Here is an 18,120-nt window from a genome sequence, read left to right on the forward strand (position 1 = left end):
ATACCCTTTCCTTGTGTGTCTTCAGTCAAGTAGGTGGCGAATGGGTACAAGAAAATGACTTCCTATTGTTAATAGTGTTTTGGTAGACTCTATATTAACTTTATTTTGGTGTCCCCTTCATTGGTCAGAACTTGCTGTATAAGTTGGTTAATGTACTTGGTCTTATTTAGGACTTGATAAATGTGACTTGACATTTTGGGCCAAAATGATTCTTCATTGTGGATGGCTGTCTTGTGCATTGTAGAATGTTTGCTCACTAGATGCCAGTAGCACACTTCCCCATCCTCCAGTTGTAAAAACTAGAGATGCCTCCAAACATTGCCAAATGTCTCCTGGGGTGCAAAATCACCTCCGGTTGATAACCTCTAGATTAGAGGGAATAAAGATGTGGTGAACTCTGATTTTATATGTACAAGTATGTATTTTGTATAATCTGTCTTTATGCATTTAAAATCCATGCATGTTTTAATGTCAGATTTTATAAGGACTTCAATAAAGCTCAGTTTGAAATGCTTCATAACTGAAAGAATATTACAGGTCTGGCAGGTGGTTCATAAATATTTTAATATATTTTTGGTGTAAAAGGAAGATTAATCTGAGCACTAAGGTTTGTGTGTTTTTTAAGATTTTATTTATTCATTTCTAGAGAGAGGGGAAGGGAGAGAGAAAGAGAGAAATATCCATAGGTTGCTTCTCGCACGCCCCCAACCAGGGACCAGGCTCACAACCCAGGCATGTGCCCTGACTGGGAATTGAACTAGTGACCTTCTAGTTCACAGGCTAGCACTCAACCCACTGAGCCACACCAGCCAGAGCTGAGCACTAAGGTTTTTATGGAATACATTTTAAAGACTATCTGGGAGGAAAACATGTCTTTTTATATGTGACTGTGCAATATTGGCAGTTTTGCAAGCAGTAGTAGTATTTCTAATTCAACAAATTTTTGATTATCTGCTGTGAGTATTCACTATGCTTCCCCTAAAACCTTTTTACAGGCAGAGTTAGAGCATGAAAACTTGTCATAGAAAACAAACATCTGATTTCTTTTGTAGAGGCAGTATGATTATGAGCATGGGCTTTGAAAACTATCTGGGTTCAAATCCCAGCTGTACCATTGTATGACTTTGGGCAAATTACTTAAGCTCTAACATCAGATTTCCTGCTGTAAAATGGGGATAATAATAGTAGCAACCTTAGAAGATTGTATTCAATGACTTTCTGTAAAGCTCTCAGAGCAGTGCTTGGCACAAGTACTGTCTTAAGTATTAGCTGCTATTCTTAGTATTAAGCTGACCTTTTATCATACATAGGATTTCTAAATCTAATCTTCCTGTCATTACTAAAGTGCAGGAAGATTGTATTTAGGAAGATTATTCATTTTCTTATTTGCTTTCCAGATTATTGTTTCATTGTTCTAAGTAGAAGTAGTAGAAGTCTGTGAATATAGATGATCCCTGATTTATAACCATATTGGTTATTGGATAATCACAGGTGAAACTGTCCCACTATAAATCACAGCCTTTCTTTCTACAGTGTCATAAATGAGGAGGTTTTGCTAGAAACCCAGGTCAAATGATGAAAATACATGGAGAGAAAGGCAAACAAAAAACACACTTTTATGGCCCTGGCTGGTGTGGTTCAGTGGGTTGAGCGCCAGCCTGCAAACCAAAGGGTTGCTGGTTCGATTCCCAGTCAGGGCACATGCCTGGGCTGAAGGCCAGGTCCCCACTTGTGGGCGTGTGAGAGGCAGCCACACGTTGATGTTTTTATCCCTCATTTCCCCTCTCTCTCAAACTAAATCTTTAAACAAAAAAAAACAAAACAAAAAAACCCTCCTTTTATGAACATTATATAAAGTAAACTGTATCATATACTCTTATTTTTTACTTCAGTCTTCTGCTTGGGCTGATACAGGCCGACTTCATAAAATAAAAAACTAGTAAAATCTGGACTGAGAAATTATTCCTACCCACGCATCCCCCAAATAAATCTCCCGCTAGTAAGCATTGGTATTCTCTATTGCTATGAAGACTTTCAAATTTAGAGGTATTTTCAAACACTTGACTGCTGATTTAATTTCTGTGAAAAGCTCTTATTGCCTTTGGAAGCTAAGTGCTAGCAGAAGAAGCTCTTTTTGCTTCCATTTTTTGAGGACTTGGTTAGGTGTAGCCTTGTTAGGGACTTCATAAATGGAAGTGTTTTTGGTCATTACTATGAAAGGACCCCTTTTCTAAGAGGCCATAAAAAAAAAAAGAGTTGTTGGCTGATTGGAAAAATGATAGATTTGCCTATGGATGGAATTTTTTGCAGATTTTTTTTGTAGAAAATTATAAGTTAATACTATTTATTCTGTTTATTTCCTGGAGTGAATTTTTTCTTTCATACATAAAACACTTCTCCTTACTAGGATCAGTTTCATGTTCTATTTTAGATTCATGGGGTAAATAACTATGAAAATTAATTTTACCATTTCTTGTTTTTTAAAAGTGTTATAAGAAAAGGTCACATTAGCATGTCAGTCAATAATTGCTAAGACATTTTGTTCAAAGTTCTGTATACCTGTATCTGTTTCTGTGATATGCAGTGAATGGTTCACAACGGTTTTGATTCTCTTTTTCGTTGGAATTAACTCAGATAAAAAGATGTTCTTAGAATTACTTGGATAATAATTGTTTTATATAAGAGCTGTTTTAAACTTCTTTATCATCTCCGCTGTTGGACATTTACAGGAGAGCAATCTGGAACCAGTAGGAAACTGGTAGATGAAGTTTCTTTAAAATAAGAGAATAGAAAAATGACAGGTTTGTTTTCTATAAATTCATTCTGAAAATGAAAAGGTTCCCATATCGGATTAGCATCTTCTGCTGAAGTGAACTCGTGAGATTAAGCATGTCATTCACAGAAAGTAGACTGAAGCGCAGAGGAATAACTGGAGAGTACAGAGGGAAGGAGGAAGCAGTGCTTTCAGGTTGGAGGAAATGTGCCTAATAATTATTTTAGACCCTTAAAAGCATACTTCTTTTTTCACTTTATTACTTACGTAGTTTTTGTTTCCCAATGTTTTTATAACCTCTTATCTTTAGAAAATATAAAACTGGATTTTTACTTTGTGAGTATTGAGAACGTGTCTGAATGTTGTAATATAAATGAGGAATATCTTCAATTGTAAATACTTAAAAACCTCACTAATAATGTCCAAAACAGAAGTTCCTTATTCTTTCATGGGAAGAAGTCCATAGATGGGTAGTATAGTATCTCAAGAAAAATGTATCAAGAATTTGGGTGCCATTTTTCTTCCTGAGCCATCCTCTTCATATGTGACATTCAACCTTATGATCACAAGATGGTTTGTTTTACCTTTAGGCATTGTTTCCATACTCCAGGTAGGAAAGAGCAGAATTATTTCTTCTAGCAGTGTTTCCAACCTCCCCTTCCTCCCCAGCCACAAAAAAGGATGCCTTTTACCAGAGGTCTCCATGTATATCTCATTGGCCAGGACTTTGATTCATGGCCACCTTAGGCGAAAGGAAAGCTGTGAGATCCAGGTGTTAGCTTTCCTGCCGCTATAGGAGGAAGGCAGATAAAAAGAGACATGTTGAGTAAGCCATTCTATAACGTTTGCCAAATAAAAGAAACTTTGCATTATAATTTCTGGCAAACATATATTTGGACTATTTGAAAAATTATTTGGTAGTGGTAGGAAGGTGAATGTGAAAGTTTTATTAGTCCTTAATGATGTTCTAGAAAATAAGAATTCTCCCAACTTATAATTTGATCAAAGGGATTATAAAACTGTATAAACTATTAAACCTTTTTTGGAAGGCAAAGTTGAATAATCACCATAACAAAATATATTTAGACTTGTTTTCATATTCTTCTGTGAAATATAAAGAGGTTGCATATTCTTTATTCTTGGCACTCTTGAGTTTTCAAAGCCAAGTTGTTTTAAGAATAGTGTATTTTAAGCTAATTTTTATTTTGTTCATCTGTTCACCCAGTACAACCTTTCTGCTGTGAGGACAGGATTCTGGCTCTGTGACAGGCGTCTTTTTTGGAGACCCTTCTTCAAAGAGCCCTGCTGCCTATAAAAAAGATAGGTAAGCCTTCTCTCCCAAGATTTTTTTTTTGCCTTCCTTCAAAAAGTTCTTGTGTCAGTCCTCTGATTTTATACCTTCATGGTTATCAGAGACATGGAAATTCCCTTCAAATTTTTAAAAAATTGTATTATTATTCTTTTAAAAATTTAGATTACAGTACATTGTACTATCTAAAATTAATGGCAGCTGTCAATTCTTATCTATTTTCCTTTAGCACATGAAAACTACCTACAATACTGGGTGGTCTTGATTGAACTGCTCACAGCATATTCAAAAATAGCAAGCCAGAATCTTAAAAATAAATCCATGACAATTTGAAAACTAGCCTTTTCTTCTTTTTGTTTTAAACTTGTTACTTAATTTTTTCATATTCATTTTGTTAAAAGACTCAAGTTTTGGGAACATGCTAAATGCTGTTGTAGTTATAGAAGACACTTTCTACCCAAAATATCGTTTGAGTGATTCTTAATATTAACAGAATTTCAGAAAAGAGAATTCTCTCTATTGATGAAGGAAAGCTTGGGGAGAAGTAGAAGACATATCAGTGGAAATTGACCTTGGGAATGGAAAGGGAAGTTGGACTTGTGAACAAAGTTGGGGAGGAGGAAAGTACAGGATACCACTGACAAATGCTTGTGGTTAGGTTGTGTCCTCAAATAAAGCAATGAGAGGGGAAGCTAGAGTAATGTACTTTGAAGCAAGACTAAGAGAACCCATGAGGTTGGGCATTATTGTGTGTACAATAAAACCTTTAGGGATAGATTCATCATTCTCATTCATTCAAAAACAATTGTCTTACTCTACCTGAGCACTTTGGTCTGTGGAGGAAAAAGAGACAAGGCCTCTGCCTTCCAGGAACTTAACAGTCTACGTGTGGAAAGTAGACTGCTGTTCAGTAAGCATTTATTGGTATGTACAAGGAGGAGAAACTGTTGAGAGTCATGTACTTTCAGGGTTTGCACTTCATTTAGCTTTGACTCCATGAGAAAAGAGCATATATCCTCATTTTTGTACTTTGAGGTTACAATAAGTATATAATGATACTTAAAAATGCATTCTCTGTATTACTGTTTGCAGAGCTTCTAATTCATGTACTTTTGTCCTCAGAATTCTCTGTAGAACTACTGATTTAGATCTCAGTTTGATTTTAAGCAATAGCTTTAGGAAAGGTAATAAGTATATATCTACTTATGCTTATAAAAACTTAAAACTAAAAGTTGTTGACTTAAACTTTATAACTTGAGAAATTATCCTATTGATTGCTTTATCTGGTTCCTGCCCTTTCCTATATTGATTCATAAACTAGATCAGGAGTTCGTAAACGGTCACCTATATAACAGATTTAGCCTTTGGCTTATTTTTTATAGCCCACAAGTTGAGAATGGTTTTTCCACTTTTGAAATATTTGGGGAAAAAACAAAAAATTAAGAATGTGCAATAACAACCATATATATCCAGGAAATCCTAAAATATTTACTATCTTGTAATTTATAGGAAGGGTTTGGTGGCAGATCTAGACCATAAATTTACCTCTCATGGTTTATAGCGAGGAGAGTCAGCTATGCGGCTTTCCAAAATATAGGTGCCGAGGCCCCTCTCATGATGATATGATCTAATAGTCTTTTTCTTTTTTTCCCTTCTTAAATGTACATTCTGTATAGCTAAGTTGTGCCAGAAGGCAGTGATATTAAAAGTCAGGTTTGGCTAGCTGCTTTTAATATTGTGGAAAAACATGTTTATTTCAGCAAGCAGAGTGATTCTAATGAAACAGAATCTTGGCGTTGGAATAGATTGTTAAAGATTATTTAGTCTCCATGGATCTTTTCCCTTCTCGATTTTCAAAGTTGTTACATAGGAACTACAAGTGCCAGTTTTAAGCTCTGCACTGGAGATCAAGAAACAAGACAGGGTCTCTACCATTACACAGTTCATTTTAGTTGGTAGGAGGGGAGAAGTCAAAGATTAGGAGAAAAAAGTACAGTAGAATATAACTTAGCTAAAAAAAGAATTGTGGACAAGGTAATGTGGAAGCTCAGAAGATAAGAACTAGGAGAATGTGGGGAGCAAAGATCCAGATACGGGAACTTCACAGGAGGTAACAATTTGATCTGAACCTTGAAGGATAAGCAGGAGAGGTTGGTATAACAGACAAAAGGTATTTGGAGAACACTATTTAAACAAAATAGGTTGACACCAATTTTAGATTTAAAAACAATTTTTTTTTAAGAAAGTACCTAGGGGCCCATACAGAGTTGGGGGATAAACTCAAAGACACTCCTAATAGAGTTTGGTTGTCCTTTGTTGCTATTCTGTATTCTCTGCCAACATTTTTTATTCTTTGTCATCATTAGTAACATTTGTATGTAATGGGAGAAACGTTTAACATATATGTAAGTTATGGTATCACTGGCTTATTCCTATAATTTAACTCATTAGTTTCAACTCTGGCTTAAAGAAATATATAGGTAGATTAGTCATTTCTGTAAGCAACTAATATAGTAGGAGGCACTGGATTTAATTAAAGGTCTTGGTTTTTACTAGCTATAGGGCATTGGCTCACTTATGGGAAATGATTTGTCTTTGGGGTTTGTTTTTTATTTTATTTTACTTTCTTTTAGCTTATAAGATAGTGGATATGAAAGCAGTGCTATATAAATGCATTTTTTTTCCCTTCTAATTACATTTTAAACCACAACCAGACTTCAGAGTAAACCAGATCCTACAAATGACACTAAACTGAACATGACAAGCAATACTTAAATGGCTACTTTATGCCAAACACTCTTGTACTTGCTGCAGACGCATAGGACTAAATGAGATAGTTGGGTGCCTTTTCTCAAGGATATTGTCAGATATTTCCTTAAGAAACTTGTAATATAGTGGGAAAACTATGTAAATAACTACAGTTTAATAACAATGCATATATTAAAATGTGTATGTTCTCTGACATATGAATTTATGCATTTGATCCTCACAAAAAATTCTATAGCTGTGGCTGTAGTTCATCAAATCTACAATGCCTATAAGGCATCATTTTAATGTAAATTGTAAAATGTACCCCACTATCAGAGATACAAAACTGTAAAGAGGGGGTATTAAATTTAGCCTAATCAAGTATAACCTTCATATTTTACAGATGAGGAAACAGGTCCAGGGAAGGGTGATTTGCCTGAGAATGCAGAATTAGTCAGTGGTGGAGTTAGGACTTGAACCAGGAAGTTTGGCTCTAAAACCTGTGTCCTTATTCACTACTTCACAATACCTTCCATAAAGTAGGTATAAATGAACTATAGGCCAAGTACTGTGGGACTGTGGATTAATTGAATTGGTTGTATTATGAAAGACTTAGAGGAGGTGATTAATTGATAAGCTGAATTTAGAACAATGAGTGAGGAGGTTTTCCTAAGTAGAGGAGGAGAAATGAAAGTAGAGTTTTGAAAGTTGATGTAAAATGTAGGTGGGCATGGTTTTACTTTCCTTCCCAGCTCTCCCAGGGCCTCTTTCCATTACCTCCAAAATTCCGGGTTACCCATGTTTGCCTTACTTGCCAAAAATTCTCCAGTTACCTATTCCTCCTGTACTTAGTAACTTATCTTCAGGGCAGCTGGTGTGATTATTTAGACCAAAGCACATGATGTGAGTTACCTGATTACCTCTCTGCTGGAGATGAAACCTTTAGGTGTGAGTATCTACACAGTTCAATTGTTTTTGTATCTTTTTCTCTTTCCCATGCCAACATTTGTCTGTCTAAAAAACATACTTTACTGGATTCCCACTTTTAATTTGTCACACAGTAATTTGTAAGTTGTTACTGAAGATAAGTGAAATTCATTATAAATAACATAATTTGTTACTACAGGGATTTGGATATTGGTGGGTATCAGAACGTAATGAAAAAAACGATGTGTCCTGGTTAACACAAGTGTCATTGAGCCTGTCTAACTACTTCTTATTCTGTTTATCTGTTCACTATATATATGCCTTGCTTTTAAAGAAAATGAACTTCCAAGTTATTGGAGGACGTTACATTTGCATAATGAAAGAATTTCTTTACAAAAGGAAGCGCTCATAATAGTAATAATAGCTAGTATTTATTAAGTATTTTCTATGTGCCAGGTACCATTAAAAGTACTTTCATGTATTAATGCATTTACTGCCTACAAAATGATAATTACCTTTATTTCCCCCGTTTTGTAAATGAGGAAACTAGGGCTCAGAGATGTGTTGGGGTTAGAATTTGAAATCATTCAGAAGATTGCCTCCAGAGCCCACACTCATTATTATTCTGTATCTCTATAGGGCTTGTAACAGTATTTTTGCAATCTTTGTTAATAGGTAATAAACTAATTGTCTACTTAAAAAACTGTAGAACACTAGTCCTTCTAGATAGTGAAGTTAAATATAGAAAGAAGCATAGTTTTAATTCTTTATGTGTTTATACCACAGTAACATTTTATGGAGATGGCTTGATTACCCTCTATCACTGCAAATTTTAAACTATTACCACTCCCAACTTGCAGGTTTTTAAATGGTGTTATATTGTGTGTGCCTTTTAAAAATTTTTTTTTTTTTTTTTTAATTTTAATGACAGACTTATACTCTGACCTTGAAAGGCTTTGAAAGTATTTTATTTATCTGATTCTAATTACCTAATTTGAATGGGGATAAAGTAATAATGTTTATAACATTGTTAATCCTTGCACACCCTCTCCAACCCCTTCTATAATAACTTAGTTTTTTATAAAATATTTGAATGTTTTACAGTTTCAGATTTTAAAATATTTGACTAACGAGTGATATTTAATAATGATGATTTTATTCTGTGTATTAAGTTCAGCAACAGAACTTAGAATTTTTAGTATTCCCTTTCAGACCCTAGTGTGGTTCTCGTGAATTAGGTATATGCTTAATAAACTTAAATCTTAATTTAAGTTAATCACAGAAAACTTTGATGAGCCATTGATACCTTTCCAGCAACCCTTACTATGTGAAACACCTCTGAGAATTAGGAAATAACTAAAAATGCCCTTTAAATGGAAAAATCCATAGTAAAGCTCATATACTTTACTTTTAGAAGCATGTTAGCCTCTTGACACCTCAAGTGCACTTTTTAGTAGCAGTTAAACTAGATAGATTAACAAGTTTCCAGCTGACAGTATATTATTGAGGTGATTCAGGGAGATATTAGACTTAGGTAAGGCAATATGTACATTGATAGCAGTGGAGCAAGAAAAAACAAACACTAAAATCCAATGAACTGCACTTAGAAATTCCCTGAGCCCTCTTAATTTTTGGAACAGATTGATAAGGGTAAATTCAATACAATGCCTCTGTCCTTTAAAAAAAAAAAAAAAAAAAAAAAGGTTGAATTGTGATGATCAGAAATTGAATGTAAAACATTTGGAGAAACATTCTATCAAAAGTGATTTCCAGTATTTTTGGTGTATAAAGATGAGATTTTAATTTATCTTGGGATATTTGCTTACTAGGATACTTTTACCTTTGGAAATGTTAATTAAATGAAGAATTGTTGTTTTCTGATTTCATTGACTCTGGGTGAGACAAAGGAACTATAAACCAATTTTGTCATTTTAACCTGTCCATGTGTGTATTATTTGCTTTTGTCTTATCAACTGTGAGTTAATATTTAAGAAAACAGGTTTTGGAGCCAGATCTATTTGATCCTCACTTTATTAGTTATGTGGTTGTGGACAAAAATAACCTCTTTGAGCTTTAGTTTCCTCATATACTCATAAATAGTAAGTGAGCAACTACTGTGCACCTTGCACTATTTTAGGAGTGAAGAATACATCAATGAACATGGTAAGTCAAAAAAAAAAATCCCTGTCCTTATGGAATTTACATATGAGTTGGGCGAGACTGACAGTAAATAACAGAGCATATTAATAGTACCTGTAATAGAGTTTTTCAAGATGAAGTGAGATAATATATATAAAGTTTTCTATCTAATAGTGTGGAATAAATGTTGGCATCTATTATTTTTAATGTTTTTTAATCCTAACTTCACATGACTAGTCTTGTGTTGGCATAAAACTAAATTTGTTAGATATATTACTCATCTCAAAAATTGGTAATTAGTAATACTTCTTTATTGGTGATATTTAATACATTAATTTTCTCTAATATTGTGGAAGGATATAGAGGAGTAGAGATAGCAGTTAATCTCATCAGTCTATGTACTTTGCTTTCCTTTATAACAGCCACCAAAAAAGGCATCTAAAAGAGAAAAACCTAAACAGAAAGCCACTTCTAAAAGTAAAAAATCTGTAAAGAATGCTAATGTGAAAAAGGCAGATAGCAGCACCACCAAGAAGAATCAAAACAGTTCTAAAAAAGGTATGTTAGAAATTACACATTTTCAGCAACTTTAAAAATATAACATATGCTGTAACATAGTCTGTAATTGTTCAAAAAATAGATTAAACTGAGAACATTGGGGGAAAAGTAGTATAGCAATTTCTTATGGTTCATAATTTTTCAAAATTGACAAAAATTTCAATGTGTTTTATAGGTGTGATAATTTAGAGTGGTAATTTATAATATTTAAAAATCCAATACCCCTTTGAGAATCTGATGAATGCTTATAGAATTTTTCCCAGTCTAATATGCATGCTAATTTACTATGTAAGAAAAAATATTTTTTCACATATAATATCTTACTTTTAGAAAGTGAATCTGAGGATAGTTCAGATGATGAACCTTTAATTAAAAAATTGAAGAAACCTCCTACAGATGAAGAGTTAAAGGAAACAGTAAAGAAATTATTGGCCAGTGCTAACTTGGAGGAAGTTACAATGAAGCAGATTTGCAAAAAGGTAATTGGACAGATGCTTAGATCACTTTGCTTTTATTTGAAAATTCTTTCATCCATCCTTCAGTTTGGAGTCAGATTCTTTAATGCGTTCATTCATTGAACACATACTACATGCCAGGTACTTGTTACAGGGGCTGGGGTAACCATGTTAAAAAAAAGTAAATCAGAGCCTTTGCCCTTTGGAGTTATTTCATAAATAACAGTAGAATGTATACCGTGAGTAAAGTGCTGTTTTCCAAACTGCATAGGAAACTTTCTTTTCCCAATATGGAAACTTTATTGATGCATCCTTAGATTATGTTAGGGTTACAAAGCAAAATCTCATCGACCACCTCATTGTCAGTGTTACTGTGATAAATGAGGTGTTATAAATTAGATTCTTAGCTCAGACTTATGTGAAGTTCTAATACTTCTTGGAAAATGATCTAGTCCTGAATATATTCCATAGAGATTCCATACCCTACCTCAATATTGGGAGGTTTTAGAATCTAGTTTCATATGGTAAAATGAAATTAAAATTTGCAGTGTATCAAAGGTAAAATATTCTATACTTTTCAAAGACATTTACCATTTTTTAATTTATTCATTCAGCACTTACTGAGCCTTTACTACATACTAGGCCCTGCGATAGATGTTAGAGGTACAACTAGAGAAGATATTACTTCACCTTAGGGGGCTTGCAGTCCAGTGGAACTGAAAAACAGCTGGTTTAGTAATTAAAGAGTATAGTTTGTGAAGGCTGTGTTAGAAGAGTGCAGAGGTTACTACTGCACTGTGAATAAAAAGGACCTCCTTGGGTTTGGGGAAATCTGGAAAAGCACCTTGAAAGAGATCTTAGAGCATTAGTTGTTCCATTCAACTGATGAACAGTTGACACATTCACAGAATATGACAATGACTGTGAGGAATAGTAATTGGTTTAATTTGGGTAAAGACTATAGTTGAAAGTAAATCTTCACAGAAGTTAGAGAAAATACTAGAGCTTCTCAGTTTTAAACTATGCCATGTTACAGACTTTGGTTTTCTTCCTGAAACTAATAGGGAATGGGAGGTTGGGTAGGTTATTGAAAGCTATTTGGCAGTAGTGTGACCCAATCAGGTTTTAATTTTGAGAGTCATCCTAAGAGGTATCCTTGAGGTATCAAGGACAGACTGGTAAAGAATGAGATGAGAGACAAGAAACTCAGTCCATCTCAGAGTCAAGAGTTACAGGATTGCTGTACCCAAGTCAGAAATCAAGAGAACCTTATCACAGGTGGTTTTCGTGTGGGTATAAGGGCTTGAGAGCATTAATCATAACCAGGAACAGAACAAAGGTATACTTTTTGAGGCAAAGATGAGTTTTGTTCTAGAAATTTTGAGATGCGGTGCTTGGAACATCAAAGTGGGAGAAATTCTGAACATTCTCCAAATTAGGAGAGAAATCTATAAAAAGTAAACATGGCCTTTAAATAAATGAAAACATGCTTAACCTTCCCTAATAATGAGGAAGGTAGAAATTAAAAGGAAATATTGTCACTTACTAGCATAACAAACTATGAGGAATTAATATTTTCATAGTTTGCAAGGATATAAGGAAACATTCTCTCATGCTTTTAAGCTGTAGCAGCTTTGAAGAACAATTGGCTAATGTCTTAAAATTTAAATTACAAATACCCTTTTACCTACCAGGTCCATTTTTTAGATCTATCCTAAAGACATAGACACATCTACACAAAATGGTTACAATAATGTTCAGTATGTCTAATATTGAAAAATCAGAAACACTTAAATGGCCTTCTGTAGGGAAATGATTAAACTGGTGATCACATCCATATTTTTGGAATAATATGCAGCAGTTCAAAAGACCATGGAAAAACCTTCCAGCTATCGTCAAAATTTTAAAACAGGGAATATTACCCCATTATGAAGATACAGAAAAACGATTGCTGTTGATACATTTGTGTATAAAATCATTTTTAAGGAAGGCCTGGAAGAATGAATTAAAGCTTCTGTTTGAAGCAGCTTGCTTTAGGAGGGAAGTAGTAGATGGGAGGCAGGGAGTGGATACAAGTGGGTAAAATATTTTTTAAGCAAGGGAGAGAAAGTACAAGCATGTGTTAGGAAAGGAAATGCTAGGAAAGAAGAAGCTGAAGGTCCAGGAGAATTGAGGGATGGCTGTCTGCAGAGGGAAAGGAAATGAGTTGATGAATCCAGATACAAATAAACTGGAAAGAGTTATGGCAAAAAGGGAGGAATTCATAATAATAGCTTCGTGGCTGAAAAAAGGAATGTGCAACACTTGAGAAAGGGGGTGAAATTGCCACAGGGATTGCTGGGGAGGCTTTGACCTCGAATATTATGGACTTAAAATGGGATCAGTCTTTTCAGAATTGTTGCATTTTCCACAGCAATCAACCATAGAAAAGTGGGTAGTTAGACCAGTTCAGGTTTAGAGTTTTATAGAGAATGAACAAGGGGCAAACAATTAGAGTATTGTAAATGATTGACTATGTTTGCAGGGATTGGCAACTATAGCTTCTGGGCCAAATCCATCTTACTGTTTTTGTGTTGTAACACAACACAAAAGGTGTCTATGGCACCTTTTACACTACAGTGGCATAGTTGTGACAGAAAATGCTTTGCTGAAAAGCTGAAACCATTTACTAATCTGGTCCTTTAGCGAAAAGTGTGCTGACGTTGAACTATACTACAGGAGTGTAGTTGACAGGGTAATATGGAGTCAGGACTAGAAGTCATTGAGAAGTCAAGCAGCAGGTGAAAAGTTGATAAAAGGAGAGAAATTTGGAGTAAGATTTTAGGAGTAGAGAATTCCTGAGACCAGCTGGGTCTCAGTGATTTAGCTTTGGGGAGGGGATTGAGCAGTGAGTGAAGTGTGAAGTATGCTAGAGTCCAAGTTGAATTATAAGTAGTTGGGTGATACAAGAAAGTAAGAGAATATCTCTAAAAAATATCTGACAGATAACCTGCCAATAAAGAATTCAGTCCACTTAGTTAAAATTTGTTTAGATGTCTTCCTCACGCATGTTTATTGTTAATTCAACTGATATTCCCAGTTTAAAACACTGAGAATGTTTGCATGCTTGTTTATTTTCTGCTCTATATACAGTATTATTAAAACTACTCATTTGCAGTGGAATTCTCTATGGTGAACCAGAGTACTGTTAGAATATACATGCAGCTATTTGTATATAACATACATTTCTTTTTTTATCCAAAAAAGAGCGTACTTGGATTTTTAAATGTACTTTTAATACTGTTTTTCCTTTTCACTACAGGTATATGAAAATTATCCTGCTTATGATTTAACTGAAAGAAAAGGTTTTATAAAAACAACTGTGAAAGAGGTAAGTACATCTACCATTTCTAAAGGTTTCTAACTTAAGTCATTTTGAACATATGAGACAAAAGAAATATATATCAAATATTACATATTTTTTAAAATGTATGACTAACCTGGCCAGGTAGCTCAGGTGGTTAGAGTCCCAATATGCCAAGGTTGTGGGTTCTGTCCCCAGTCAGGGTACATACAAGAACCAACCAGTGAATGCATGGATAACAACAAATCAATCTCTTTCTCTCTCTCCCCCACTCTCCCCCTCTCCCCTCTCCCTCCTTTTCCCCTTTCTCCTCCCTCCTCCTCCCCCCCCCTCTAAAAATCAGTAAATTTTAAAAATACATGACTAAATATCACATTTGGTCCTCAAATTTCCTCAAAATAGATGGGGAAAGATATTTCTTATTCCCATTTTAGAGCTTAAAAATGAAGCCTGCACATTGGTGACAAAACCCGACCTCAGTGTACTGGGCATCTCAGGGGCACTCACGCAACTATTTGGGCACATGTTTCTGTCCTCCAGTCAAAGAAAGGAGAAAATCAACAGTAGCTATAGTTTATATTGATCCCAACTGATTTCCCAAGGTCACAATAGTAAAATAAAGTTTAAAAATGAAATAAGGTTTTATGACTTATGTATACTTAACACCGTGTGTTGGGTATGAGAAAATAATGTTTCTCTTTTCATTATAGCTAATCTCTTGAGATAAGAGGACAGAGACAGATGACTTGTTCCATGGATTTAAAGATCTGATTTATACCATTATACCAGCAGAGAGAATGTATTTCCTTTTATAAATCCTTGTAAGCATTGTGTTGATAGAATTTTCTGCTTTTCTATCTTGTCTTACATAAATTCGAGTTTGCCATTTTAAATTGCATTTCTATGCAGTTTTTAGTTTAAAATTTTGCATGGCAGTAATTGTTTCTTGCTTTTATAGTTGTATTTTGTACATTTTGGATTTCTTTATATAAGGTTCATAGATTCTTGAACTGTTGTAGTTTTCAGTGTAGTTAATAATAGCTTAAGACATACTTTTAATCAAGTAGAATAGAAACTATTATAACTGGCATTTATACATGCAGAGACCAGTGCAGTATTTAGTATATGAAATATTTTGAATACAACACATCTGCCAGTGTAAAAACTCAGTGGCAGTGTATTCATCATATTAAGAATATACAAGCTTCAGCTATCTAAATTGGAACTTTCCTCCTGCATGTATATATATGTCAGTTTTTCAGCATGACAAAAGTGACAGATGTTATTTTTATATTTTCAAAAACAAATTTGTTGTATATAAATTTTTTTTGAATTTCTTTCATGCAGATCAATTTTTAAACACATGGTTGGGTATCTTTACAGTTATAAATTGTGAAATGTCAGTGTTCAGCCAGATGGTATCAAAGAGCAGTAAAAGTCAACTCAGTGAAGAAAACACTGAAGGAAGAGTTCTCTGCTTTGCCTTGAAAGTGTCATCATCAGTTTGTAGTTTTAGTGTTGACTCTGCAACAGTGTGTATAGATGTATTTTATGTTAAGGGTAGACCAAAATCAAAACTTCCAAGAATTGAGAAAGGGTGAGATTAAGTACAAGAACATTTGGCTCATAATAAATGACAAGTGTAATACCAGAAGATAATGTGTAGGCAGTAGTGGATATCTCTGACAAAGTATTTCTCATTAGTGATAATAGACTTGTTTTTACATTAAAGAAATTTAATGTATTTGTGGAATTAGAGCTATTGGGTATTTTGGCTAATCAGGATTCTAGGTGATCAACATGTATACCATCCCTGAATGAAACTAATTTGTCTTTTAAATTGACTCATTTTACTAAATAATTTCTGAATTTTAAAATAAAACATGCTGCTTATGAGAGAATTAGGTCTTTGATAAACCAGTTGAGTGTTTAAAATAAAAATATCTTTGCATCATAGACAGAAATACGTAAAAATATGTTGACTGTTAACAGGTATTTTCAGTTTTGACTTGTTTCTTGATAAAGTTGTTAAGACATTTAAAAGGTACACTTAATACAAATGAGTGAAACAAACTAAATGAAACATAAGGATTTGCCTTTGATTTTAAATATTGAATTTGTTCTTATAAACTTTGTCAATAAAAATAATAAACAGTGCTTGTCTCTTGTATTTCATGGCTTAACTGCTGTTTTATAGCATTTCCCCTCTACATGAGGGTTTCAGAACATGGGTTTTTAAATGGCTTTAGCCCCAAAGCGTATATAGAGTGTTCTTCAGCAATAACTGACCGCTTTTGTTTGGAATAAGTACACTACAAAGAAATCACCTAGGAAAACTAGAAGTGATTCACAAAAGTTGATCAAGGTTAACAGTTATTTACTTTATGACCATGTACTTGAAAGGAGATAAATAGTAATGCCTGGGACCTAAAAGGTCTAAAGAGGGTTTGGAGGTAAAGGCATTGAGTTGGTGGATGTGAAAGTTTGTGATGAACATGTAACTAATAATACACTGCAGAATGTATTTGAAAAACAAATCTAATTTTTATTAAGTAGTTTTATACAACGAGCTGTTCACAATCTGCAGTTAAACATTGTATATTCACAGCTGCTCAATTACAAAATCTTCAGAACAATGAAAAACATATTCAAAATAACTCAAGAATTTTAAAGAAAAGTACCGTGGTTCCTTAAAGAAAAAACTGTCAAATGTAGACACTTGAGACAAGAACTGAGGATTTTTAAAAAACACATCTACCATACTTTAGTAAGCAGGTTTTTCCTTTGTAATACAAGTTTTAAGTGCCCAGAAACAAAAGTAATAATTTACTGGGAACCATTTCAAACGTAAAATATTTTGCATCTATCACTTAACACATACTATTCTTTAAATGTTTTAATACATAACACTTTAAAGTAGAATACTTCCGAAGTAGTACCAACGAGTCTTATCAGATAACCTAAATACCAACATTTCCCTGTGTTAACTCAAACTAATATACTGTATTTTTCTTTCATTTGTATCATACTTTGATGGGAAAGGAAATGTCTTAAGTTCACCACACATTCTTTGCATATGATACCTTGTATTTATAAGCTGATTTAAAATTTGAAAAATAATATTTTGAAAAGTAAAGTCATTTTGAGTCCCCCTTTTTGAGTCCTTTTTCAAGCAGAGCAATATAATTGAAAAAAATTATTCAAAGACTAAAACAAAAGCACTTAAGTTATCCATGTTTTTACCTGTAAATCAAAATTTCTTGGCAAGATAAGCATCCTGAGGACTGTGAAACCAGTGTTGATTTTAAATCTCATTTTTTTGGTCATGAGTGAAAAAAGAACATTTGCCATGTTCTTAGGCTTTTATAATATGGCTTATAAAATATGTAATATTTACCAAGAGATCACATTTTTCTAGTTTTCCAGTGGACCTGCCTATGGAATATTGAAAACATAATACTGTAAAAAGTATTCCTATAGATTGAATCAGTTATTTTTAAGAGGCTTTGATTAAGTTATTCTGACAAGATATTTTTGCTAGTAGTTGCCAAAATTAAGGCTATTTATAAAGTGTGTCATCCGCCCAAACTTGACTCAAAGAAAAATAGCCCTTAGAGTCTATGTCTAAAGTATGAAGATCACATTCTCTACCCCATTTTCAACGGTACAAACCTGTACTGTTTAAGAATTGGAAATTTTGCTCTTTTGCCAATGAGTACACAAATCTAAAATGTTTTGTCACAAAAGATACCTGAATTTAAATTTCTTTTGAATACCCAATGGGAAGTATAATAGAAAATAGTCTGGAAGCTTCATTTACTTTTGACTGAAGAGTTTGTGCTCTATCCAAAGATAATTTACTTAAATT

General features: G+C 33.8%; 1 protein-coding gene across 2 annotated transcripts in view; it reads left to right on the forward strand.

Moving 5' to 3' along the window:
- Window positions 1-16,409, forward strand: part of DEK (DEK proto-oncogene) — a 28,817-nt gene extending 12,408 nt beyond the window's left edge. For both annotated transcript variants that reach the window (XM_090269774.1, XM_090269775.1), the window contains exons 8-11: window positions 10,319-10,454; window positions 10,785-10,933; window positions 14,211-14,279; window positions 14,963-16,409. In XM_090269774.1, coding sequence (XP_090125900.1) covers window positions 10,319-10,454; window positions 10,785-10,933; window positions 14,211-14,279; window positions 14,963-14,974 — 366 coding nt within the window. In that variant the 3' untranslated portion in view covers window positions 14,975-16,409. The remainder of the gene's footprint in view (window positions 1-10,318; window positions 10,455-10,784; window positions 10,934-14,210; window positions 14,280-14,962) is intronic.
- Window positions 16,410-18,120: the final 1,711 nt, after the last annotated feature.

Source organism: Furipterus horrens, unplaced genomic scaffold (genome assembly GCF_987537825.1).
Source record: "Furipterus horrens unplaced genomic scaffold, mFurHor1.1.pri manual_scaffold_3, whole genome shotgun sequence".
NCBI classification, from domain to species: domain Eukaryota; kingdom Metazoa; phylum Chordata; class Mammalia; order Chiroptera; family Furipteridae; genus Furipterus; species Furipterus horrens.